Source organism: Marmota marmota, unplaced genomic scaffold, assembly GCF_001458135.2.
Source record: "Marmota marmota marmota unplaced genomic scaffold, marMar, whole genome shotgun sequence".
NCBI classification, from domain to species: Eukaryota; Metazoa; Chordata; class Mammalia; order Rodentia; family Sciuridae; genus Marmota; species Marmota marmota.
The window spans coordinates 45,784,046-45,809,881 of record NW_026000174.1 but is presented as its reverse complement, the minus strand read 5'-3'; the positions used below and the strand labels follow the sequence as shown (position 1 = coordinate 45,809,881).

Here is a 25,836-nt window from a genome sequence, read left to right as displayed (position 1 = left end):
ATCATGCAACATTATTTCCAACTTTAAAACATTTTGGTAGCAAGTATATTAAGTGGCCTGTTATTAAAAAAAAAAAAAAAAAAAAACCTAAGTCATCATCTTTGGGTCCCGGATCTTAACTCTGGGACTGGAAACTCAGTTCTTGGTGTCTTGATGGAATGTGGTACCACTGAATAAGTTGCCCAAATTTATACGTCACCTTTGCCATGAACTTGTCGAGAATGGTCTCTTTCTCACGTTCCCTAGAGAAAGGAACTCCTAGATGACGTACCATAAAGCATGCCTGTGCCTAATTTTCACAAGGTGTAGGTACCAGGCCCTTCTTGCCACACTCCACACAGTGAGTGAGTGACAGAGTCAGGATTTTAAGCCACAGCGTTCTGACCCTGAACCCTCGCTCTTCCCGTTATTACCAGTCTATAGATTGTCATGGGCTCCAAATGAGGCTCTGTCCAGTCTGTGGTGAGACTATCTGGGGTGGGAGTAACACTCTGGTGTCTTGGAAGGCACTGTCCTGCCATCTATTGTCATCTATTCAGAGATGGAGGCCTATCCTTCTAGGTATTGAGGATCCCCCCTCCCCTCTTGTCAAATGAGGTGGTTGTAAATGGCAGTTGCAGAAATGTATTAAGTTGTTATGTCAAAGTAAAAAAACTCTCACCCCTCGTGCCAATGCCCAGGCTTAATTGTGGAATAGCATGGGCCTGGGCCTGTCAAAGGTGGGCAAGGAGCAGCTGCAAGGGCAACCTGGGTCCACCTGGGGTTTTGCAGCCACAGATGGAAGGGACCAAAGTGCCTCTTAGATCCCTACATATTTCACTCTGTGTGGCATTGGCCTGTGGCCAGTTTGACAGTCCTCATTATACAAGTGACCTTCTAAAAGCCCCAGTAGACTGAACTTTCTTTTAGCTGGATAAGCTAGCTTTTCCTACGGGGTGTGGTGGGGTAAGGCTTGGGTTATCAGCCTCTGTGACTTTTCTGTGTCCAGGATGTGGAAGGCTAGAGCTTGGAGGCGTTTTCATCTTGGCCTAACTCAGGCCGTGTCGCTCCTGAAATCACCATTTGGCTCTTATTTAAAGAATGAAAGAGCGATTGTATATCTTCTTCTGCGAAGTGTCTGTTTAGTTCAGATATTCAACTTCTCTAGTAATTAGAGAAATGCAAATCAAAACGACTCTAAGATTTCATCTCACTCAAGTCAGAATGGCAATTATCGAGAATACAAGCAATAATTAATGCTGGTGAGGATGCAGGGAAAAAGGCACACACATACATTGCTGGTGGGACTGCAAATTGTTGCACCCACTATGGAAAGCAGTATGGAAATTCCTTAGGAAACTTAAATTGGAACCACCATTTGACCTAGCTATCTCATTCCTCAATCTATACCCAAGGGACTTAAAATCAGCCTACTATAGTGACACAGCCACATCAATGTTCATAGCAGCCTAATTCACAATAGATAAACTGTGGACCCAACCTAGATGCCCTTCAACAGATGAATGGATAAAGAAACTGTGAGATACACACATACACACAAACACACTAGAATATTACTCAGCATTAAAAGAGAATAAAATTGTAGCATTCGCAGGTAAATGGATGGAGTTGGAGAAGATCATGCTAAGTGAAGTTAGCCAATCCCCCAAAACCAAAGGCTGAATGTTCTCTCTGATAAGTGGATGCTGATCCATAATGGGGGAGTGGGGGCATGGGGAGAATGGAGGAACTTTGGGCAAAGGGGAGGAAGAGGGAGGAAAGGGGCATGGGGGTAAGAAAGATGGTGGAATGAGATGAACATCACTACCCTAGGTACATGTATGACTGCACATGTGGTGCGACTCTACATTGTGTACGACTGGAGAAATGAAAAGTCGAGTTCCATTTGTGTACAATGAATTGAAATGCATTCTGTTATCACGTATAACTACTTAGAACAACAGCAACAAAAAAGAATGAAAGAGCTCAGGTTTTAGATCCAGACTATCTGGATTGGCATCTCCATTTCCTTTAGGCTTTGCAACCTTAGGCAAGTTAGTCTTTGTAAAATGGAATGGGGAATGCTTCTCCCCCACCCACAGGATGCATGGTGGGGTCTCTTGAAAACCTGACCACAGCTTGCGGTCTTCTTTTCTCTACTGCAAGGACCCAAGGAAATGGGAGTAAAAGCATCACTCACATAAGTGCTCCAGGTGTCCTACTGTCCTGCTTATAGGTGAACTGGAACTCAGCATGCCCTGTGTCACTCTTTTTTGGGAGGAGGGGGTGGTTACTGGGGATTGAACTCAGGGGCACTAGACCACTGAGCCACACCGAGTTGCTTAGAGTCTCGCCTTTGCTGTGGCTGGCTTTGAACTCGAGATCCTCCTGCCTCGGCCTCCTGAGTCACTGGGATCACAGGCGTGTGCCACCACGCCCAGCCTGCATCACTCTGGTTTTTATATGCCCAGCTGTGCCTGGGGGAGACCCCTTTACCTGAGCCTCTGAAGCTGCCCAGGGAGGTGCCCGCTGACTCCACTCACCACCGTCCCTTCTGTTGCAGTGCCAACAATATGCCCAAGCAGGTGGAAGTACGGATGCTTGACAGCCACCTCAGCTCAGAGGAGCCGAAGCACCGATCTCTGTGCCTGCGCTTGTGTGACAAGCTGGGGAAGAATCTCCTGCTCACACTGACGGTGTTCGGTAGGTGCCAGATGCCATGTCACTCTCTCTTCTCGGGGGCTCTCCTGGCTCTGCAGCCAGCACTCTTACAAGAAAGGGAACCGCGTGCTCTGCCCAAGGCCTGTGGCCTAGGCAAAATCTTTCCCATCACCTACTCTAGCCATTTGTTCTGCTTTGGACTCTAGTAATCCTCAAGTGTCAGGCATAGGCTTGTCCTATGGGTGTGTTAGCACGCAGATTCCCAGGCTACACTCATGGAGACCATCTGAAGTGAGGCCCTAGACTCTGCACCTTAGCAAACCTTCTAGGCGATTCCAAAGAAGGTGGTCAGTGGATCACATTACCTGCATCAAGGCCAATGGCTGCAGGAAACCCCACTAGAAGGGCTCCCAGGCGCCTTCTGCAGATCATTAACTTAGGTTCACTGGGCACGTCAGCCAATGAGAGCAGCGTGCAAGAAGCACATGGTGAAGCGTTGATCTGCTTCCTCTTCCTCCTGACTTCAGGCCACATGCTGGGGTTGTTCTTCTGTGTGGACTGTTGCTAAAATCTTGGTCTTCAGGTTTCCAACCAGGGTTTTTTAAAAATGGGGATAAATGGCAGTTTCTTGCAGTGACAGCCACATCATTTCTCTTTGAAATCCCTCCCTTGTTCTCCAGCCCTCACTTAGCAACACAGAGAGGCGATGATGGCTCATCCTCCCCACCCCTCACACCCACCCACCCACACACCCTCCATCTGTGGCCCAGCCTGTGAGCCAGCCATCCTGGATGCCAGTGGACCAGGGTCAGGATGTGGAATTTGCCATGGCTCATTTCACTTAATAATAGGAAAACCATAAGTGTGGTTGGATTTTCCAAGGATTTCCCTCCATGTAAGCAGATCTCATTCATCCTAGGACTTCAAGTTGGACAGTACCATTTCCACCTGTAGAAGAAAATGTGACCAGGCCTTCAGCCTCATTGCTCTGCCCACATTCTGGAATTTACTCCCAAAACCTCACACCTGGAAATGCCTCCCCTCCCTTCCAGCCTGAGGTGCTGTGACCTCACTTGTGGGTTCCACAGCAGTGTGTAGGGTCGGCCACCCTTGTCAGGGGTCTGAAGTTTTGCTTGGGGGGATCTGTGGGTTTTCTCTGCTGGATGGGGTTCCTCCCACAGTCTATATTTTCAGTGTCCTTGAGCTCCCATAAGACCAGCAAGTTCAAGGATCAAGTAAAAGGGCAAACATGGAGGGTGAGCTATGGGGAAGTTATTGGAAGCCCCCTGCCCCCCACCCCCTGCCCCACCAGGGGACAAAAAAGGAACGCATAGTATTTTGGTCAGTCATGTTCATCTTATCTGGCCTTTGGTTAAGAAGGAAGACACATGCTTCGTGCCAAGTTGTGTGGCCAGACCTGGGCTGGGAGGAGAAGCCATATGGGGCACTGTGAGTTGTTTCTATTCATGAACAGTCAATATCTTCAAAGATGGTGGAACCAGGTCTTTTTTTTTAGCTTGCATCAAGCCTTGAGAAGGCTCTCCTGCCTCTCCTGGAGCTGCCTGTGGGAACAGTTAGCACTCCCCAAGGGTCTCTTGCTAATTGTCAAAATTAACTTCACTTACCTTGTGCTTTTATTACATTTTATTCATCTTCTAATAAGGCAGAGCATGAGAACGTTGAGTAGCATTGAAGTAAGTCCTAGAACTATTTATTTGACCGTGGCAAACAATAAACCCAGACTGTCCCCCTTCCTCCTTTCCTTCCTCCCAGGTGTCATCCTGGGGGCAGTGTGTGGAGGGCTGCTTCGCCTGGTGTCTCCCATCCACCCCGATGTGGTCATGTTGATAGCCTTCCCAGGGGATATCCTCATGAGGATGCTAAAGATGCTCATTCTCCCTCTCATCATCTCCAGCTTAATCACAGGTAAGCCCCTCTCCCTGCTGCTGGACAATGGAGATTTTGAATTGACTGAAGAATCGCAGTTTGGTTGAGTGAGCAAATGCCTGTGTCATTTCACTTTAGAGCCTCCTTTTCCCGGTCTCTAAAATGGAGATAAGCAATCCTAAAAAGAGAGAGCGCTTGCTCTTTGTGTTGGTGGACCCATCTTTCCCTGTAACAAGACAAGAAGGAAACAACTGCGTGTTCAAAGGGGTGATATCTCTAGTGATTTTAAGTCTTGACATGCACTTTTCTCAATTTTCTAAATTGCGTTTTGTTCAGAAACTGATAAAAGTGAGGGATGGGAAAGGACACTGTATTATTTAACTTGGCATGGACGAAGGTGCGCATTAAAAATAAATGAAATGCTAGATATGAAAGCCCTTTGAGTTTCTCAGAACAAAGATATCCTTAATGGATGTCATCATGGTTGCTTTTTGTTTTTGGCTAAAAGAATTCATGACTTTATTTGAGAGAATTATTTTCCCCCCTCCGTGGGCTTATACTGATTGTTTCCTCCTGCCACGTCCTGTTGTTCAAGCAGGGAATATGTTAGTGTTTAAGACTTGCTCTGAGTGAGGGTGGGCAACTGGGCCTTCATCCAGGTGACCTGGAGGAGTTGCCCTTCTTTCTGGACTGTGCGCCTTACGAAGGGAATGAGGCTCCAGCAGCTCCAAGAGATTCAGATGCTAAGCCAGTCTTGCAGTGGGTTGACCAGTGAGCCCACTGGGCAGGAGGGCTGGGGTTTGGGATTGCATGCTCAGAAGCTAACCAGGGTCTCATCATTCAGCCCTGGATTAAGTGAATCTGTTTTTTACCTCCAATGTTTTCCAACAAACCAAGAAAATTATTTAAAAAAAAATGTTCTCAGCTAACAGATGACCAGCCTGGTAAGGAAACCTGGCCTCCATTGCCCAGAATTGGACTGTAGGTTGTAAAGAGAAGTAGGTCGTATGTGGGTCAACTCAATTCAGAGAAGTTCGCATCAGTGACTTCCTCCCCCACAGCAAAAAGAACGGATCCCCAGAAAAGGGCTCCATCCTCTGCCTAGCAAAAGCAGGAACTGAAACCAGGAAATGGACAGTTTGAAGAAACAACTAGAAAAAAACCCAGTGAAGGCTGGAGTTTTTGTGACTGGCTTGGAATTTTCTCTCACCTCCCTTCGTAGAGCTGAGGGCCACAGCTGGTGGCTGCTTTGCCAAATGCTCTTCAAGTCCCACAAGGCCGGGGGATGAGGACCATCAGCCTGCACCTCAGGGAGATGAGAGGGCTGTGCTCAATCCCTGTTCTCCTCTCTGTGTCGATGGCCAGTAATGTATTCAAAAGACACTTCGAGTATAGCATGGGTCGACCAACTTCTTATTTTCCTAAATAAGGACCTTAAATAATAATAATAATAAATAAAGTGAACACTAGCAGGTACCAGCACCATCACTCCACAGAAAGGAACCTTAAGGCCACAGAGTAGAAAGGGCAGAGTGTCAGAATTTAAGATGGAATAGATTCAACTTTAACTCACGACTGTAGACCAATAAACATGTCGTGACCGGCCACTTGCAAACTCTGAGCTGTATGATCCCTTACTCTCCCCAGTTCTCCAAGAATCTCAAAAATATCCTTGGAAAATAGAATTGTAAATTGTAGGCTAGGTCAGATGTTTAGTGGTTGGGGTGTAGTTGACCCCTGATGCGTATGAGTAACGGGGAGCCAAGGCTTAGAGATGTGCAGACGTGGAGCCTTAGCAGAAGCCTGGCAGCATTAATCCTTCTGGATTTCTTTTTCTCCCAGGGTTGTCGGGCCTGGATGCTAAAGCTAGCGGGCGCTTAGGCACGAGGGCCATGGTGTACTACATGTCCACAACCATCATCGCCGCTGTGCTGGGGGTCATCCTGGTCTTGGCCATCCACCCTGGCAATCCCAAACTCAAGAAGCAGCTGGGACCGGGGAAGAAGAACGACGAGGTGTCCAGCCTGGACGCCTTCCTGGATCTTATTCGAAATCTCTTCCCAGAAAACCTGGTCCAAGCCTGTTTCCAACAGGTAACCTGAGGTTCTGATTTTCTCTCTTCTCCAAACTTCTGAGTTATCAAGGAATGTCGAGAGAGGCCATTTCCAATGAACCAACTCTGGATAGCAATTTTCTTAATATTTAATTATCTCTCTCCAGGCCCAGGAATTGGATGAAGTGGTCTGGGGCAGGATCTTAGGATTGGAGTCTCATGTTTTTTGGTTTTTTTTTTTTAATCTTCCCTTTTCTCCTGCTCTCTTAGTGTGTGTGTGTGTGTGTGTGTGTGTGTGTGTGTGTGTATGTTGGTTTCTTCTTTTGTCTCTTCCTTTCTTTTCTGCTCCATCTCTGAATTGTGCCTGACATATTTTAATCAGTCTTGTTTACAACCCTCTGAAGCTTAGTAGTTCTCAATCTTGGCAGTATAACAAAACCCCGTGTGGCACTTTAAAAAAAGTTCAACCACCCTGCAAAATCAGAATTTTAAATCCATCTTTAAGATGGATGGGTGGCTCGGGTATTTTTTTTAAAGCTGTGGAAATAGCACATGCATGGATTGTGAAAAGTTTAAACAGTATAAGAGGGAGATAAAATAAAAATTAGAAGGTCCCTTCCCCCACTCTAGAGCCACTTAGGTTGAAATTTGTTTCTTTCCACATATATATATATATATATATATATATATATATATATATATATATTTTTNTTTTTTTTTTTTTTTTTTTTTTTTTTTTTTTTTTTTTTTTTTTGCCACATATGCATGTGTGCCTGCACTTAGAAGTTCAACCCAAGTGCAGTGTGTTACATGCACCTCTTTCTTTTTCACAATTGTATAATATTTCTATGGTGTAAGTTCCTAGAAGTGAAAATGCGCTGCCAGAAATCTTGGTACTTCGAATTGGCTGGATATTGCAAAGTAACCTTACAGAAAAGGGTTGAACTATGTATTCCTGCTGACAGCACACATGAATGTTTTTTTTAAAAAACTGTGACTTTTAAAAACAGTTGATTCTGCCAAGTAGAACCACTGAATAACCACTGAATCAGCTGCCTAGACTCTATTGGCTTATTTTCTGTCCCCAAGGCCAGAAACTTAGGTTAGAACTTACCGGAGTTCCCAGCAGCCCAGGGAGGGGCGAGGTGACAGCCATTGAGCCTCTGACAACCATTTCCAGGGAATCACAAAAGAAGGAACTTAGGAGACAGAAGGGAAGTCTGTGTCCCCAGTTGACCCCAAGATGCAGTTGCCAACCTCTGCTGAATCCAGAACACATGTGTTCTCTGATCTTAGATGCTATTTTACAAAGAAATGATAAATATTTGAGTGACAGATATGTCCACTATCTTGACTTGATCATTATACAGTGTGTACATATATTAAAACATCACATTGTAGCCCATAAATATTATAATAATTATGTTAACTAAAAACAAAGTAAAACTAAAAAAATGCTAGTTTGGTAGTACATGCAGCATGGACCTGTATCCGAGGAAATCATTCCAAGAGGAGAAGTATAATGGGAACCACTAGAATTAGACTGGAGAAGAGGGTGCTTTCTGTGCCCACCCCCACCCCCCCCGCCATTGTGTCATGTGCTTGCCCAGCCGCCAGCCAGCTTAGAAAGATGAAATTACTTGCTTTGGAGTGACAGACGCAATTGGCTGCCAAGTCTATTCTTAAGATTTTGGAAGGAGCCCTCTGGAACTTCTGGAACTGTGGCTCCTGGGAGCTGAGCTAGGAGGAGACTCTGGAGGGTCGGAGCGTGGGAGGCCCTGGGAAGGACAGAGCTGGGCCTCCCTCCCTCCTGTGCCTGCTGCTGTGCCTCCAGATGCACTTCCTCTCAGTCTGGAAGGCAGGCCCACGAAGCAGTCAAGCCCTTGGAGCTGTGGTTCCGATCTTAAAATGAATTTCTGTGATGTCCGCTGGGCTCATATTCAGGGACCTCTCTGGCTGATAGACAGTCTTTGCAGATAGCTGTCCATGGCAAAGGCCACCGTCTGTGACCCTGAAATAGAGGAATGCACTATTCTCTGCCTCACCCTGGCTTGGTCCTACCCTCCAGTGACCAAAGTCGTATGAGAACTGAGCTTTAGTCTCTAACTCAACCCAGGATTAGAGTTCCTTTCTGTTGGGACGACCTGAGGAATAATAGCGTAGACTCCTTTACCTCATGGAGCAGATTCCTTTAGCCTGAGTAGGAGGAGGGCCTTGGAGGAGAGGAGGCCATTCTTAAACAGCAACATGGCCTTGCAGAGAGATGGGGCAGGAGAGGCCTCTCTGTGCCCATGAGTCACAGCAGGAGTGGTGTGATATGCCGGTCTCCAGTGGAGCAGGCTTCCTGATCAGAGAAACAGAGACTAAAGAGGAAGAAAGGGAGAGCGAAGGCTGCCTTACCCAAGGACCTGGCTCACTGGAGTCAGGCCCTGGGTCTCTGAGAGCAGGGAGGCCTCTGGCTTGGTGTTTAGGACTGACCAGACCAAGGTGAGGTTTCCAAGGGAGCAACTGGCTGTGACGTGTAGCCTGACAGCACAGCTCCAGTCCAGCAAGAGGCCACGCAGGATCTTTTCTTCCAGGGAGCTCAGCCAATGCCTGTGGGCCCTCTGCTCAGCATCAGATGCCACAGGAATGAGAGAGGAGGGCGCAGCTCCAGGGCTTATGCATATCCAGGGGGAGGGAGAGAGCCCCAAACACGTGTCAGGTGAATACACAGGATAGGTGCCTTCTGAGGGCCGGATGACGTGGGCTGAGTAGTCACTAGGGGAGATATTTGAACTGAACCGATAGGAAATCAGAATGAGCTGGGCCTGTGGGAGGCTGGCAAGAGAGCCTTCTGAGCTGAGGCAGAGGCCAGTGGGTGGTGTTTAGAAAGGAGAAGGGAGGCCAGCGTGAGGCCACTGTGGAGGGAAAGAGCAGGAGAAAGCCCAGCACAGGGGGACCTGTAGGCCAAAGGCAGATGTGGGTTCTTCTAAGAGGGCTTGAGCCAGGGAGGTGACTGGTTTTCTATTTAAAATCACAAGAAGAATAAAATAATGAATCTGGCAGTTATGGAACTATAGGCAGCTATAACCGTAGATGGTAGGTAGACAAGAAGGAAGGTGAGTGAGTGAGTCAGGAGGGGTGTGTGTGTGTGTGTGTGTGTGTGTGTATACTGGGGATTGGACCCAGGGCACTTTACCTCTATACTACACCCCCAGTCTTTTTTTTTTTTTTGAGACAGAGTCCCACTAACTTTCTGAGGCTGGCCTTGAACCTGGGATCTTCCTTCCCCAGCCTCCTGAGTTGCTGGAATTCAAGGCATGCACTATCACACTGGGTGATTCTGCAGCTCTTAAGCTGGGAGGTGAGGGTGACCTGGACTCAGGTCGACTAGAGCTGGCACCCATGTGGGGTTGTCCACCCCAGACAGGCTCTGTGTCTCCGGGACTCAGGCAGAGGATTAGGCCTGTGTTTCAGTGTTCCCGTGTCCTCAACTTCAACTTCAGTTCCTGGCCTGTCTATTTGGAAGCTGGATTTTGGAGTCAAGCATAATACCTTTGACCCCTGCTTCCGTCACTAACTAGCAATCTGCTCTGGGGTTGGCCACTGACAGGGGCAGTAGGTGTCAAACCTGGAGCGCCTGGCCTTCTACCTGATCCCTGCAGCCACCGTATGCTGGGCCAATGACCATGGCTGCCTCTAACACGAGCCCTGGCTTCCTTTTGCCTCCTCAAGATAGGCTGTCAGTTTTCTTTCCTGGGAGCCTGATTCCGCTATGTGGAGGCTTCCCCTCTGACCAGTCCTGTGTCTCTCTTTCCTACCACCGTCTCCCGGAGCAAGGGGCCAGTGGGCTGCCTCTTCTCTCCTTGCACAGCCTGTCCCTGCCCTAGCGCCTGGGCCAGGCTGAGAACAGAGCACCCGACTCATCTCAGAGAATGCTGGCCTCCCTCTCTCCCATTTTTATCATCTGGTCAACTCAGCATTGTTGGGCCCAGCGGCAGGAGGATTGGGTCCGCCTAGTCTAACGTGCAGCACAGGTAGAAGGAGCGACCTCAATGATGGTCAGGCCATTTGAGCTGAAGTCCCAGTTCTGCTAGTGACAATGACGTCTGAAGATCACTTGGCTTCTCCATGCGTCCTCTTTCATATCTATTCAGGTTCAGCCATCTGTCACCTTCTGCATGCCAGCTCTGACATTCTAGGATTCTGCCTGAGTTCTATTTTAATATCCTTGGAGGTGGTGCTTTTGGGGGCTCAGATGTGAATTTTCACAGCGGTCTGTGTGCAAGGTGCCTGACACCTTTAAAAATAGGGCCGCTGCCCGGATATCGAGGAATGGCATGGGAGGTTCCTTGGGGGCCATCTGCGTGTAGTGACGTAGGGAGCACTGAGCTAAGGACAGTGGCCAGTACTGCCCAGAAAGAGCAGGTTTTCTTTCACCGAACACTACATTCAAAATACAAGCACATGCTCCTGCCATGGTGGCTGCGGGCAGCTGTCACACCTGGGGTCCTGATGGACACCCTGGTTCTGGAAGGAATCCAAAGTGAGAGTTGGCTTTTGATGACTGTCCGACAGGCAGGGAGAACCACCTCGCTGGGTCTCCAGCTGGACATTTGATGTTGTCCCTGAGGCCCAGAGGTGCAATCATGGTAAAGAAAGACACCCATCCCCGACTTTCAGCTTGCGTTCTGTCGCACAGGACAAGCTAATTAACCAATCCTGTAATTATCTTGAGATAAAGACAGTTGTATCCCACGGTATGTGTGTAATAAAATATCATTTCTTAAATACAAACATATAAAATAGTCTCCAATTCTCATAACCTTGTTTTGGCATTTCTTCATTATTTTTAACATAAGGGACCCTTAAAATATATGAGTGGCGGGGCTTTTTGTGACCTTTCAGATCAAGTCTTATCTGTGTGCTTTTTTAGTTTTGTTTTGTTTTGTTTTTTTGTTCCTCCATTAGATTCAAACAGTGACAAAGAAAGTCCTGGTGGCACCTGAGTCAGAGGAGACCAATGCAACCAACGCTGTTGTCTCCCTGTTGAACGAGACTGTGACGGAGGCTCCCGAGGAAACTCAGATGGTTATCAAAAAGGGCCTGGAGTTCAAGGATGGGATGAATGTCTTAGGTAGGCAAACTGATTATGGGGGGGTTCCTGGCCCAGGGAGGCACCTCTGCCCGCTGGACGCAGCCTTTCCTGCGGTTCAACCTCCTCCTCTCAGCAGCTCCACCTCCCTCACACCTTTTCAGAAAATTAACTCTGCTGACCTCTAGGTGGAGCAGGAGGCTCTCTCTGGGGAGCAACCTGAGTCTCTCTGGGACTGGAAGCTGATAAGAGCAAGGGGAACCGGGCTAGCAGTCAGGTATGGGAAAGAGGAGGGGGCTGACATTCACCGGGCACATTCCCTGCCTCTCTGATGTTGGCAAGTGATCTTATCCGAATCTCCATGTTATTCCGTGACACATGCATTTCTTTCGCTGCCTAAGTGTTGTTTGGTGCTGCCTGTCTGTACCAGTGCTGTGCTAGACAAGGTGTCCTCCCGTCTGTAAACAAATGCAAAGCTACCAGTATCTTGGAGTATTGGAGTAGGGCCCCAGGGGCTTTGCAGATGGTCTGTTTAACTTTCTGGGATTCCAGGGAGCGCTTACCGCCAGCCAGGTGCCTTCTTAGCATTCCACCCCGGGAGTTCTTTGCAGCTGGCCAGACCTGGGTTTGGACCCTTTGTGGACCGGTCACGAGTTCTCTGACTTGGCACAAGTAGCTCCACTTTTCTGAGCCTCTGTTGTAAAATGGAGATGGGATTGTCATCTCCTTTGTGGATCCTTGTCAGGGTCACATGAGATTGTATATATAATACACAATAGTGCCTGCATGTGCTCCATTCAGATGGACTATGATCATTAATAAAAGTGGCTGAAGCCGGGTGTGGAGGCGCACACTTGTGATCCTAGCAGTTTGGGAAGCTGAGGCAGGAGGATAGCAAGTTCAAAGCCAGCTTCAACAACTTAGTGAGGCCCTAGCAACTTAGTGGGACCCTGTCTGTAAATAAAAAATAACAAGGACTGGGGGTGTAGCTCAGTGGTAAAGCACCCCGGGTTAAACTCCCAGTACCACAACCCCTATAAGTGGCTAAAGAGCTGGGGAGCTCAATCAAATGCACCCCCACAGAGATCTCCCTCACGTTGTAGTTACACTTTGACCAGTTTACTCTGCACTCCCCCACATTATGGGGGCATGCTCCCCCTCATAATCTCCACCCACCACTAGAATGGAGTCCCTAAGACAAGAAAGAGGAACATTTATTCATAAGAGAAATGGGGAATCTGGTTTTCTGAGCCAGATCTTCCAAACGACACTTTGAAGAACTCAGCTGAGAGCATTTTAGATCTCAGCTATCTAAGGGGGCAATTAAATTTGAATTTTAGATAAATAATAAGTAACTTTAAAATGTAAGTATGTCCCAAATATTGCAGGGGATGTACAAATACCAAACAACAACAACAAAAAGTCACTGTGTATCTGACATTCAGAATGTAATTGGGGGGTCCCGTTTTTATTCTAACTCTTCTAACTTTGATATCCCTACTGCTCACCAATCAAGACTATTGAAAAGTAGTGCGAGCAGGACCTCCCAGTTACTGAGAAATGGAAGTGGGATCTCTTTTATTTGGCCTGGCAGGTAGCAGGTTGGGTAAGTGATTGAGGGAACAGATAAGCTGACTAGGTTGCCAGGCAACAGGAATATCAATAAACATTGTTGATCATCAGTGGGAGGGGAGGGGTGGAAGGAGAGAGGAGAAAGTGGGAGAGTTCTGAGAAGGAGGCTTTGCAAATATCCTTGGCCTGTGAGCAGCTTCCTCCAACTGCCCAGATATCCATGGCCCTTTCAGGACCTTCCCAGTGCCCCCTGGTTTCTTCTGACAGGTCATAACTGGAGACCTAACTCTTTTAAAAAAAAATTTTTTTTTCAGTAGTAGGTGAACACAATATCTTTATTTCATTTTTATGTGGTGCTGAGGATGGAACCCAGTGCCTCATACGTGCTAGGCGAGCACTGTACCACTGAGTCACAACCCTAGCCCCAAGACCCAAATCTTTGTCACAGTGTCTGCCCTCAACTCTGGAGAAGGTGGGGGTCCTGAATAACGAGGGGTCAAGGTTTTGGAGTGAATCATTCAGAGTCTTGGTGGAAAGTCACATGACCTTTGGCTGCGCTGGGGAGTTTCAACACAACTTGCAACCCTCCCAACCCCAGTGACCGCGCATCTAAGAGGGCTTTGTTCAAGTGAAACTCCCAGTCCCAGTGAGTGATTTCAATTAGGCAATGTTTACCCAGGGAAACGACAAGTTGTATATGGGTTTCCATCCAAGTGCAGATCAAGGCTCTGGAAGCCAAAGGAAGTTAGGCTATTGAGAAACTTCCCATGTACCAATCATGGTCGAAATAAGGTTCTTTCCATGATCTTCCAGGGGTGGAGATGGAGCCTCTTTTGGTTTGGTTTTGTTTTTCCGTTTTTCTGCTCTTTGGCTTTGGAAAGTACCAAGGATCCAGCACATCAATAAATGAAGATACAGCCCTGGCTCTGCCTCACACTCCTTTAAGGACCTGTTTCTCTCCTTTAAAAACAAAACAAAACAAAACAAATCTGAGCTCCATCTTAATCCCAACTGCTTAAATCAACTCCAATAGCTCTTTTTAAAATCTGTCTTCTGACTCATACATACAGTCCCTGTTCACTGACCCAGGGGGCAGCTTTTTCATTCCAATTCTTCGGGACCTTGAGACCCCATGCATTTTTCTCTTGAAGTTTTCAAATGGCATTAACCAAGTAAAACTGGGTATTCTCGGCCAGAATATCCACAGATTTATTATTTTTCACTCAGAAAACTGCTTTCCCTGGGCTTGAGAGAAGGGTTTAGGAGTAGCCTGAGATTGATCTTATACATTATTTAGAACTAGTCTGCTGGGTTCTGGATCCAATCTTCCCTAAGCCCTTGTCTTTCTTGGGTGAATAACTCACATGTGAAGTCACTAGTTAAACCTTATGGCCAAAAGCTAAAAGTGGAGATATTAAATGCTAAACATTAGCAATTTAGAAAGCATAAGAGTTGGATTCTTTTTGCTGGAGAGAGAGAGAGAGAGAGAGAGAGAGAGAGAGAGAGAGACAGAGAGAGAGAGACAGAGAGAGAGAGAGAGATTCCCACAAAGGTTAGCTAAACAATTTGGGTAGAGATGTGGTTTTTACAGGTTGCGGTGACTAGGGAAAGCATGGAGTCAGAGATTCAGTGACAGAACTTGACTAAGAAAGTCAAGTTATAATGCTATAATTTACCTGACATAGGTCAGGATTCCAAGCATACCTGCACACAATAGGAAACTGGATGTAATGGGGAGAGACTGGAAATAGGGCTGCCAAACTGGGACAGGGTTGGTGTGGAGATAGAGAATAGAAGGAAGGGGGTAGAAGATGGACCATGCTTCATGGTCAGGGTCAAAACCACAGGACAAGCAAAGCCTGTACCAAAGGTATAACAAGATTTATACATAGTTCACGCAAATAGTCAGAAATAGCCCCCAAACCGGGAATAATGAGTCAGAGGTTGGGGAACCCATAGCAATTGGCAATCAGAAATCCAGATCAGCCTCAGGAGGTACTGGGGATGTCTGTGGGCCATGTGTGTGCCCCAGTCCCACCAGGTTGGGGTGAAATTCTGAGGGGGAGAGTGGAAAGGATTAACTGGAGTGGCAGAGGGAATCTTCTAGGGAGGGAAAACCAGGATCAGCCTTGGAGGAATTAAACTTCAGGGCAGATTCCCAGGACCTCAGGCGCAGGTGATGAGGCAAAAACTAACACAGAAATAAGACCCAAGGTTGAGAGTTGGACTTAGTCCAGGACTTAGTCAATTGCATGCTGACTGACATCAAGAGGGTGGGGACCCAACTTCTCAAATCCTTCCCGCCTGGGATTAGGATTGACCCTGGAGGCTGGCATGGGGCTAAACTAGGATGTGAAGTGAATGGAGGAGAGGGGAGAGGGGCTAGGGACTAGAAAAATCTGACAGTGAAATCTACATTCAGCCTTTATGATCTTGAAAAAGATAGATAAAAAAGAAGGTATTCTAACCATTTAATCATGAAAATAATTATGACAAATTAGAACATAAATAATAGGTTGAATTCAAACAAGATAAATTGGGGTTTCCCAATTGGCTTTGGATTTCTTATCACTTTCCATTTGAATTTTCAACATTCTTCCTCCTTTTCACGTTAGGTAAAAAGAATAGAAAGAATAGAATATACAAGAATAGAAAAATAATTTTATCTCTAGGGTTTTCCAAGAGTGAAACATGCCAACCATTTATTATGTGGGGAATAAGACCCAAATAATCCAGACATAACCCTAGCAAAGACTTTATTAACTAATTGGTCTCTGCTGTTCCAATATTGGCTGCAAAGTTTGCATGATAATCTCCAAGTCCCAACAAGTCTTTCTTCGTTAATCTATGTAATAATGGAATCTGCTTACACGTGGTTTCACAGGATTTCACAAGTGAGGAGGGAAAGAAGAGGGCACTTTTTTTTTTTTTTTAGCTAGAAATGAAAATGAATTAATTTTCTTCAAGGAACTGACACTTAAACTACTTGGAGTTTAACCTGCTGATGTGGAAAGTGTTAAGGAAAGTTGTGATTATCCAGGGAGAAAATACTTTCAATGTGAAATATGATGGTTTTGTCTCTTGATTCCCAGGGTAAATGGCTCCCTCCCCTACATTGGGAATGGTAAAGACAGAGGGAAAAGAAGCACATGGTTTATAATTTGCCCTTATGTGTAATGTGATTCCCCCAACAGGTCTGATAGGATTTTTCATTGCCTTTGGCATCGCCATGGGGAAGATGGGTGAGCAAGCCAAGCTGATGGTGGAGTTCTTCAACATTTTGAATGAGATTGTAATGAAGTTAGTGATCATGATCATGTGGTAAGTTGTGTGTTCTTTATCGTAGTGGGGAATGCCAAGGCCTAGGGGTCCCCAGAGGATACTGGACCCTCCCTGCAGGAAAGAGTGGGTATGCACTGTCAAGTGGCTTTCTAGAAAGACCTTGAGAAAAGATGGAAATATTTTCTTGAGCTTCCCCTAGAACAGGGGCCAACATATAGTGACCGTGGAGTCAAATCTGATATATCACTTATTTTGTAGGTCTCATAAGCTGAGGATAGGTTTAACTGTTTTAAGTGTCTGTCTTAGTTCAGGCTGCTATAACAAAGTACTGAGTAGCTCATCCATGACAAAGATTTGTTGTGCAGAGTTCTGGAGGCTGGCAGTCTGAGATCCGGGTGCCAGCATGGTTGGGTTCTGGTGAGGGCCCTCTTCTAGGTTGTAGATGACCAACTTCTCACCGGATCTTCACTTGGTGAAAAGAGAGTTAGAAACCCTCTTATATCCTTTAGAAGGACATTCTTTCAGTTCATTCCAGCTGCTATAAAAAATGCCTTAGACTGGGTAAATTATGAAGAATAGAAATCGACTGCTCATAGTTCTATAGATTAGGAAGCCCAAAATTAAGGCATTAACAGCCTTGGTGTCTGGTGAGAGCCTTTTCCTCATAGACGATTCCTTCTATATGTAGAAGGGGCAAGCAGGCCTCCTCAAGCCTTTTTGATAAGGACACTAACCCCCTTCTTGAGGACTCTCCTCCTGAATGGCCCACTTGCCAACACTCTGCATGAGAAATTAAGTTTCAATGTATGAATTTTGGGGGAAAACGCAAACATTCAAAATGTACCAGGCACTAACCCCACTTAGTAGAGCTTCACTATCATAATCTAATCACATCCAAACAACCCCCACCGCCTAATATCATCACATTGGCAGCTACAATTTCAACACATGAATGGAGAGGGGCACAAATGTTCAGCTGATTGCAACGCTTAAAAAGCAAAGAAAATCAAAAGGATAGTGTTCCATGACACATGAAAATTATGTGGAATTCACATTCAGTGTCCATAAACAAAGTTTTATTGGAACACAGCCATGCCCATTTGTTTTTACACATTTCCTGTGGCTGCTTGCTTATTATAACAGCAGAGTTTAATAGTTGCCACTGTGACTGTAGATTTCCCCCAAACTAAAGTATATACTGCCTGGCTCGTCACATTAAAAAGTCTGCTGATCCCTACACTGGAAGAAAAAGGAACAAGAATGAAAAACCAACCAGTAATACTACAGATGAACCGTATCAGAGATGTAAGTCCAACCCAAGATATCAGAGACAAGGCCTGATCCAAGGATTGTGGAGATTCTGATCCAATATTCTAAACTCCAAAAGTAATGTCTTCCACCCGGGTCACTCGTGATTCGTACAGAAGAGGAAAGAGGCAGTTGTCAGCCATGTGGGCAACAGTGAGGTTGCAGAGGTTGTGCTAAAACCGGACGTGCTCTTAGAAATCTGGTCCCATCCACTGGTTTCCCAACTCTGCTGAGTGTTTACTGAGCAATACTACATAAAGCAGAATAGGCCTCACGCCTACATATTAGAATCTGCTCTTGTTCCCTAGAATTCACAGCACAAGGTACATCCTTGTTCTAAAGACACAGTTTATATTTCTGAATATGATGCCAACCATGTGGATAATGTATAAAAATTGTGTTCATCTATACCAACATCATTTCTACTGAACCCTTGCAGAAAATAGAATCTTCTAGGCAATCTGATGAGTCAGGGGGATAGAGCATAGTCTCCCTTCTCCTCATGGGTGAAGGGTGGTGTGGATTAAGAAGAAGTTTCCCATTCATTGAAACCAAAACTCTTACAGATTTAACCTCGTTCTCTGGGAGATGAAGGGCCATTGTGAGGCATGATTCCTGACAGCTGTCTGGTTGCCTCATCTAGGTAGTCAGGAGGGTGTTCTACATACGAGGTGCTAATTCTACACATTCTATTCATTCTTTAGCCACCTCATCAGCATCATCATTTGATAATGACGTAGTTGTGAGAAGGCTCTGGGAAAACAGCCAACTACCCTTTAACTGACCCCTCAAGTTAAAATCATCAGAGTTCTTTTGTATTCTTCTCTATGTAATAGTAAAAGTTTGAAATAGTAGCAAAATATAGCATTGAAAAACTAATAATAGTAATTATTAACTTTTAACAGTTGTTAAATTCTTGCTATTTGTTCATTATTATTGTGATTACTGTATATGTATTAACCCATCTATTATTGAGGAAATTATAGTTATTATTGTTAAATCACAGTTAAGATTTACCAAATTCCTGCTATATGCTTGATATAGTTCTATTTATTTTACATGCCTTAACTCACTCATTCCTCACAATAGTAACTAGATACTTAATAGATACATAAATAGATACTTCTTTTAGCCCATTTTCCAGGTGAGAAAACTAAGCACAAAGGTTGACTTTCCCAAGTTCTTTGGAGCTATATGAGCTACCTAACTCAATTTCTTTCTGTCTTCAGATCAGATTGAATCTGAGATCCTCCTGTTACAGGCTGTGTGAACTTAGGCAGGTTAGACACATTCTAAACCCCAGTATCTTCACCGTAAAATGAGATGATTGTAGAATTCGTGTCATTGGGTTGCTACGAGAATTAGATGAGACTGTGAAACAGTCCTGGAACATTTCCTGTGTGTCAGGAACTATCTGAGTGCTTTGCACAAATTAGTATCAAAATGGTAATTTTGAGATCAGCGTCATTATCATCAATTTGAGCCGTATCTTGCGTATTTCTGTGTTCAGGAATTCTCTACAAAGCCTGAAACACCCTTCATTTTGGTGTGATTTTTTTCATATTCTCTTTTTTTCTTTTTTGGAAAATCTGAAAAACTTAAGTAGAAGGTAAAACTCTCATAATCTTCTACTCTGAAAACAAAAAGGAGTAAGTAAAATCTCTATGCACCCTTCTAATTCTTTCTCTCACTTAACCACTGCCTTCCACCAACCGTCCACACTGTTAAAATGAAACTTCTTAGTGATACTTGTTAAGAAAATGAGGAAGGCATTATTCAGGACTATCTTGAGGTCTGGGGACCGTGGCAATGGATGATGCTGTGGGGGAGAGAGAATAGGCTCCACCTCTAGTACAGCTGGGCAAGTGGGGAATTGGGAGCCAAGGAGCAGGCTGGAGGTCAGTGGAGGGAAAATTTCTAAGTGGTCATCAGGAGTGAGAGATTGTGGCTAAACTGACTTAATGGGATTCTGGCTACAGACAGGTCAGGGTGAAGACATCAGCTGGGAGATGGAGGATGAGGAACCTGATCAGATATGCACAGTGATGAGAAGTGAGGATGGGATTCCTGCTAAGTGACTCAGAAGGGCTCTTTCAGGAAGTACAGGGGTGGACCTAGAAGGTGGAGGAGCCCCACTAAGTTTAGTCAGCCCGTCTATTCTCTCATTCAGTACATATCTCTTCTGTCTACCATGGCGAATAAGACAGAGGAAATTCTCTGCCCTCATGAAGCTTACGTTCTAGGGAAAGGAGAGAAGAGAGAACAAACGGAAGCACATAATTCAAATAGTAATAAGTTCTACCAAGACAATAAAGCAGGGATGTGGGATAGAGTGATATGGGGGTAAGGGTGAGGGGTCAGGCAGGGCTCTCCTGAGGGGAAGGCAATGCCATGAAGACCTGAAGAGTGGGAGGGTTTTGAAAATCAGGACAAAGGTCTGCAGTGGCCAGAGTGTGGTCAGTTGGTGAGACAGGGATAGAAGGCAAGGGAGGTGGACAGGCAGATAGATAGTAGGCAGAACAGGAAGACCCTGCAGGCCAGCTGATGGACTGGGGTTTATTTACTTGTGAAACTAAATCCATGGGGTTCCCCCCACCCTTTTTTTTGGAGGGGTGGGGGCGTGGGCAACAACCCTGGAGTCTATATGAACTGAATTTTACTCTTTCCAGATAAAAATTCTAATCTACATGTGGTGACTCTCAACAAAAATTCCTCTTGGGTAACTGAAATAACTATCCCTACCTGGGAAAAAATTGAGGTTTGGAGCTTTTCTGAGCCTGAGTCCAGACAGCACTTTGAATCAACTCTTGGGATGTGGAGTTACCTCTTTATTGATGGTCTCTTTTAATTCTGAATTCTCTTGAGATCCATCCCAAACTGTCACATGGGGGTTGCTACTGGAAACTATGGGACAGAACCAGAGGGAGTTTAGAGCAGGACTGAGAAAGTCCCTTGGCTTTCCTCCATTCCCAGAGACTATCCTACCATCTGTCCCAAGCTTGAAAGTCCCAAATTTATTATTTTAGTGGGTTGGACATCAAAGGTCTTGAGTAAATTGGAGCTAAGGTAAATGGTCTCCAAAGGCTAACCAAGTTCTATTTGCAGTTCCTCATTGGCCGATGAGATGTCTGTTCCTTGAAACAGTGGTTTCCAAACACATCAGGCCAGCTTTAGGTGGTGAGTTTTGGGAACACACACTGTTAAGACAGCCGGGCAGTGGTGACGCAGGTGGCCCATGAGTGCAGACACTGGTAGGTTGAGTGCTGGGGATGAGTTTGTGGAGTGGAGACCACGGGAAGGGAAAGTGGGGAATTGGGAGAACTGAGGTTCTTAGTGGGTAGAGGCTGGAATGGATGTCATAGCAGTAAGAACAAGACTCAGGCCAGCTCTTGATGATTAGTGGCCTTGACACAGTGAACAGAACTGAGAATATCACCAGCTGAGGGTGGCATGGGAGTGAATTCACACCTGCAGCTCAGGGCTCATGTCCTTCTAACTTAGAAACAGGCCCAAGAATGACTGGACATCACTTTTTACTTTTCTACAGAACTCTCAGTTGGTCATGTAGCCTCTTGACTTTGTTGGTTTGTGACTTTCTTGGCTTTGTCTCAGAAACTTTGAGTGGTGACTGACTTTAGACCCTGGGCGTAGACCCTATCTTTTCCATGGAATGTCATTTTCAATGAGATGATTCGTTGATCTGGAAGCCAGGAACTCAGAATCTCAGCTTCTGAGTGAAGACTTGGTACTTGTTTTAAAAACAGTTGCAGGGAAGTAACAGCCCCTAACCTTAACCCAGAACAAAGGCTCTTTTCTTGTCCTAATCAATGCTCATACGAGTCCTGGACACAAGGTGTTTGGTAAACAAGGGCTCCTGCATTCCATGTTTATTGACCAGAACACTTCACCTTCTGTCCCTTGACTAGCACTCTCCATTTACACTGGGAGCTCCTGCTTTCCCCGTGAGCAGAGGGCTCCAGAGGTAAACTCCTGCCTCTCTCTAGTCCATTTGGCTCTGGCTCAAATGAGCTCTCCAGGGCACTCCAATAGCTGGTCTTCCTTGGCAAAGAGCCTTGAAAACATTTTCTCTCCATTCTACAAACTGCTTGACCCAGATTGGGAGAGGGAGGGGGAATGGAACGGTACCCCAAACAGCTCATGTCTGTGTTTTTTTTCTGGACATTGTTAAAGGGTGATTGGTGCTTGGGAAAGAATTGATCTCTTGGTTTATGAAGATAAACACATTCTGGCTTTATAAGAAGGTGCGTTTCTGCTTAGTTATTTACAATGAGACTACCCTGCTGACTTATGAGTAGTTGTGACCATGGATACAGCAGGAGAATGTAAGACAACGGGAAAGACAACGGATCAATGTCATGACAGAGGTTTCAGCCTTGCTAATGTTTAGGAAAGTAGGCCTCAATCATGGCCAGCCTGTGCCCCAGGGAAAGGATCATAAGGGCCAGGCTGGATGGTCTTCAGGAAAGAGAGGGGCTATGCTCCTGTTCTATCTCATTACTGTCAGTTACTATCCTGGCTCACCCAGGATAAACTTCCTCTTGAGATAATATTTTGCTCATAAAAGCATCTGCCATTGGGTGGCCTGCGAGATGTCTTAGGAAGCCTCGTTAATTCCGAGTTGACTCATTAAGCATTGACGATGAGGGGACACTGGGTATACGTGTGACCCCAGAGCCTCTGAGGGATTCCTGTGTCAGGAGTCAGAGAACTAACGGTCCTGGCAGGCACGGAGGAGGAGATTGAGTTTCAGCCATGCGTTCGTATGCGTGTTCAAAAGTTTCAAACTCACAGCACCAGGTGAGGTTGGAGTCAGTCTCCGTACACCTGGACAGCCGTGTCTGTAAAATGGGAATCAAGGTCACATAGTGGTGACGCAGGTGGCCCATGAGTGCAAGGTCACATAGCTGACAGGTGGCTGGACCAGCCTTGTGTCTTCTGCTGTTGCCTGTGTGACTCGCACCTGCTCTTCTGTAACCCAGAGAAGGACTTGGTCCAGGTGCAACTGAAAAACACAAGTTCCTTGAGGCAAGTGCTTTCTTTCCAGACTCCCTGCCCCTGCGGGGAGCCTTATGTGGGGGCTCCATCCACCACATGGTCTTTCTCACAAATATGTTTATCATTTTAAATAACATATCAACCTTCCTACAAATATGTTCATTTCAGCCAGAAACTATCACAGGCCGAGCAAATTCATGTCCCAGCAACACCACATGGGATAAAAGAGAAGAAGAAGGAAAAACAGGATGTTGCCAACACACAGAGAATAAGCTCAAGATGAGAGAGAAAACGGTTGGCTTTCCCAAGGGTGGGAACCAAATCAGTTCCCAAGCTCTCCATAAAACAACGATAAGCTAGGGATAGACGATAAGCTTGTAGGGCAGATGGGGATGCGGTGGGTTGTCTGCTTATCTTCCAATAACTGGGATTCCTCACTAAAGGGAAGTCACTTGGCTTGAGAGAGGAAAACCCCTGGGTCGTGGAGATCCACAGACCTGAGTTGTTCTTTTACTTCCTGGTCTTGTGGCTCTTAGGCTGCTTATTGAACTTCCCCAAACTACAGTTTCTTCACTTGCCATATGAGAATAACAATGTCTAGATTTTAGTGTTGTGGTGAGAATTAAATGAGGCTCTAAGCCGGGGGCGGTGGTGCATGCCTGTAGTCCCAGCAGCTAGAGAGGCTAAGGCAGGAGGACAGAGAGTTCAAAGCCAGCCTCAGCAAAAGTGAAGCCCTAAGCAACTCAGTGAGACCCTGTCTCTAAATAAAATATAAAATGGGGATAAGGCTGTGGCTCAGTGGTTGAGTTCCCTGGTCAATCCCCAGTAAAAATAGATAAACAAACAAACAAATAAATAAATAAAGGAGGCTGAGTGTCCCTTTCTCACCAGGATGCTTGAAAACACAACAAACAGTGGTCAGCTTTATTGTTAAGGAAGAAGTAGTTTCAGGCTTAGAAGTAGTAAAACCACACTTCTCTAAATGCACACTTTGGTTTCAGGTGGTTTTCTTATTTTGGTAGTGTTTCTCTCTCTCTCTCTCTCTCTCTCTCTCTGTTTGAATATATATATATATATATATATATATATATATATATATATTCCCTGCCTTCCAAACAAAACAATGCAAATTTACAAACCCCAGTTTATAAATTTCTGAAAAGCTCTAAAAGTTATCCCCAGGGCTGGGGATGTGGCTCAAGTGGTAGCGCGCTCGCCTGGCGTGCATGCGGCCCCGGTTCGATCCCCAGTACCACATACAAACAAAGATGTTGTGTCTGCCAAAAACTAAAAAATAAATATTAAAATTCTCTCTCTCTCCTCTCTCTCTCTCTCTTTAAAAATAAATAAATAAATAAAAGTTATCCCCAATGTCTAAGAAGGAGCTGCAGGGCACAAAAATCCAACAAGTCAGTTTCCCAGAGATAGAACCCTCACCTCTCACTTTTTCACTTGGTGGCTCAAGAAAGACGGTTGAGGTGAAAGGTGATAAGGCGAGTCCCTCTTATTCCCCAAACACACCTCAGCAGCACAGTGTGCCTTTGGACTCTTCGTCAGAGCAGGCGTCACTAGGTGCATAAACCAGACTTCAGTTAAAGCCGTTAATCCAGAGGAAAAACAACATCCATTGAATCTCATGACCCCTTTTCTGAGCAGAACTCTTTTTGTGCGGAAAATGAACGGTTTCCCTGAGGGTGAAGCACATAGGAGGGCCCAGATTTGAGTTCTGAATCCCCTAATGATCTCTTCGATGCTCTTTCTTTCCTGTGTGTTTTTCAGGTACTCTCCCCTGGGTATCGCCTGCCTAATCTGTGGGAAGATCATTGCCATCAAGGACTTAGAAGTGGTTGCTAGGCAACTGGGGATGTACATGGTCACCGTGATCGTGGGCCTCATCATCCACGGGGGCATCTTTCTCCCTTTGATTTACTTTCTGGTGACCAGGAAAAACCCGTTCTCCTTTTTTGCTGGCATTTTTCAAGCTTGGATCACTGCCCTGGGCACTGCTTCCAGGTAGAGAATATGAGAAATCACCTTTCTTTCTGTTTCGTCCTTTGCCCCATTGGCCACTTCCCGTTTCTCAAAATCCTCCGGTTGCAAAGTTCAATGAGAACACTTTTCACAAATTATTAAAATCCTTTAGGAAAGGTGAACACTTCAAATTTTTGGCCTTTTTCTAGGAACCTCCAAGCCTTCTGATGAACATTTTTGTTGCTGTGCAACTGAATTGGAAACATGATATTATATTTTTAAATGAATGCACACTATCGATTTGCATGCCTAACTTGCTACATAAATCATTGATTCAGTTTGGTTTTATGTCTTTTCTAGAAGGGTGTTACAGGATGTTGTTCAATTAACATCCCACCTATGATTTGGAAAAATGATATAAAAAAGTTTCACTCTTGAGATTTGGGGAAACAATTTTTCAAAAGGAGGAGGGCTTTTACAGGGTGAATGGTATATTAAGTGAGATTTTTCCAACAAAATGAGTCAAGCCTCAAAGCCAAGCCTTTGCCCTCAACATGAACCTTTAATGGGCCATTCCGCCCCAGCTTAATTTTTTTTTCTCAAAATCAAATTGACTTGACTTGACCTTGACATAGAGTCAGATCCTCCATGACCTCATGCCAGTGCCTAGGGAGCCAAGGAGCATCGCAAATATATGCAAGGAAAATAATTTTTAAAAATATAATCTTGGAGCCCAATTAGCAAAAGCAACACATAATTGAAAAAATAAAGAAATAGGAATACATAAGAAATGCCTGGTTATTTAGAATTTCAAAGACTAAAAGAGTTTTATTACTTCAGGATTCTATAGTTGTTTTATTTTTGCCTCTGTGTCTGTAGGTCACAAAATTAAGTCTGAGATCATGAAACAGATGGCAGTGAGGGCCAGCAAACTCTGAATCCCACAGCTTGAAGCCAGATCCTGGTTGCTAAGCCCACACACCGCTGGTGAGGTGGCACCTCTGTGACATAGGTGTGGCCAAGCTAACCT

General features: G+C 45.4%; 1 protein-coding gene across 3 annotated transcripts in view; it reads left to right on the top strand.

The window, feature by feature from the left end:
- Positions 1 to 25,836, top strand: part of Slc1a2 (solute carrier family 1 member 2) — a 138,024-nt gene that overhangs the window by 82,390 nt on the left and 29,798 nt on the right. For all 3 annotated transcript variants that reach the window (XM_048788591.1, XM_015477780.2, XM_048788592.1), the window contains exons 2-7: positions 2,543 to 2,682; positions 4,414 to 4,566; positions 6,370 to 6,620; positions 11,534 to 11,699; positions 16,424 to 16,550; positions 24,615 to 24,848. In XM_048788591.1, the coding sequence (XP_048644548.1) occupies positions 2,543 to 2,682; positions 4,414 to 4,566; positions 6,370 to 6,620; positions 11,534 to 11,699; positions 16,424 to 16,550; positions 24,615 to 24,848 (1,071 nt within the window). The remainder of the gene's footprint in view (positions 1 to 2,542; positions 2,683 to 4,413; positions 4,567 to 6,369; positions 6,621 to 11,533; positions 11,700 to 16,423; positions 16,551 to 24,614; positions 24,849 to 25,836) is intronic.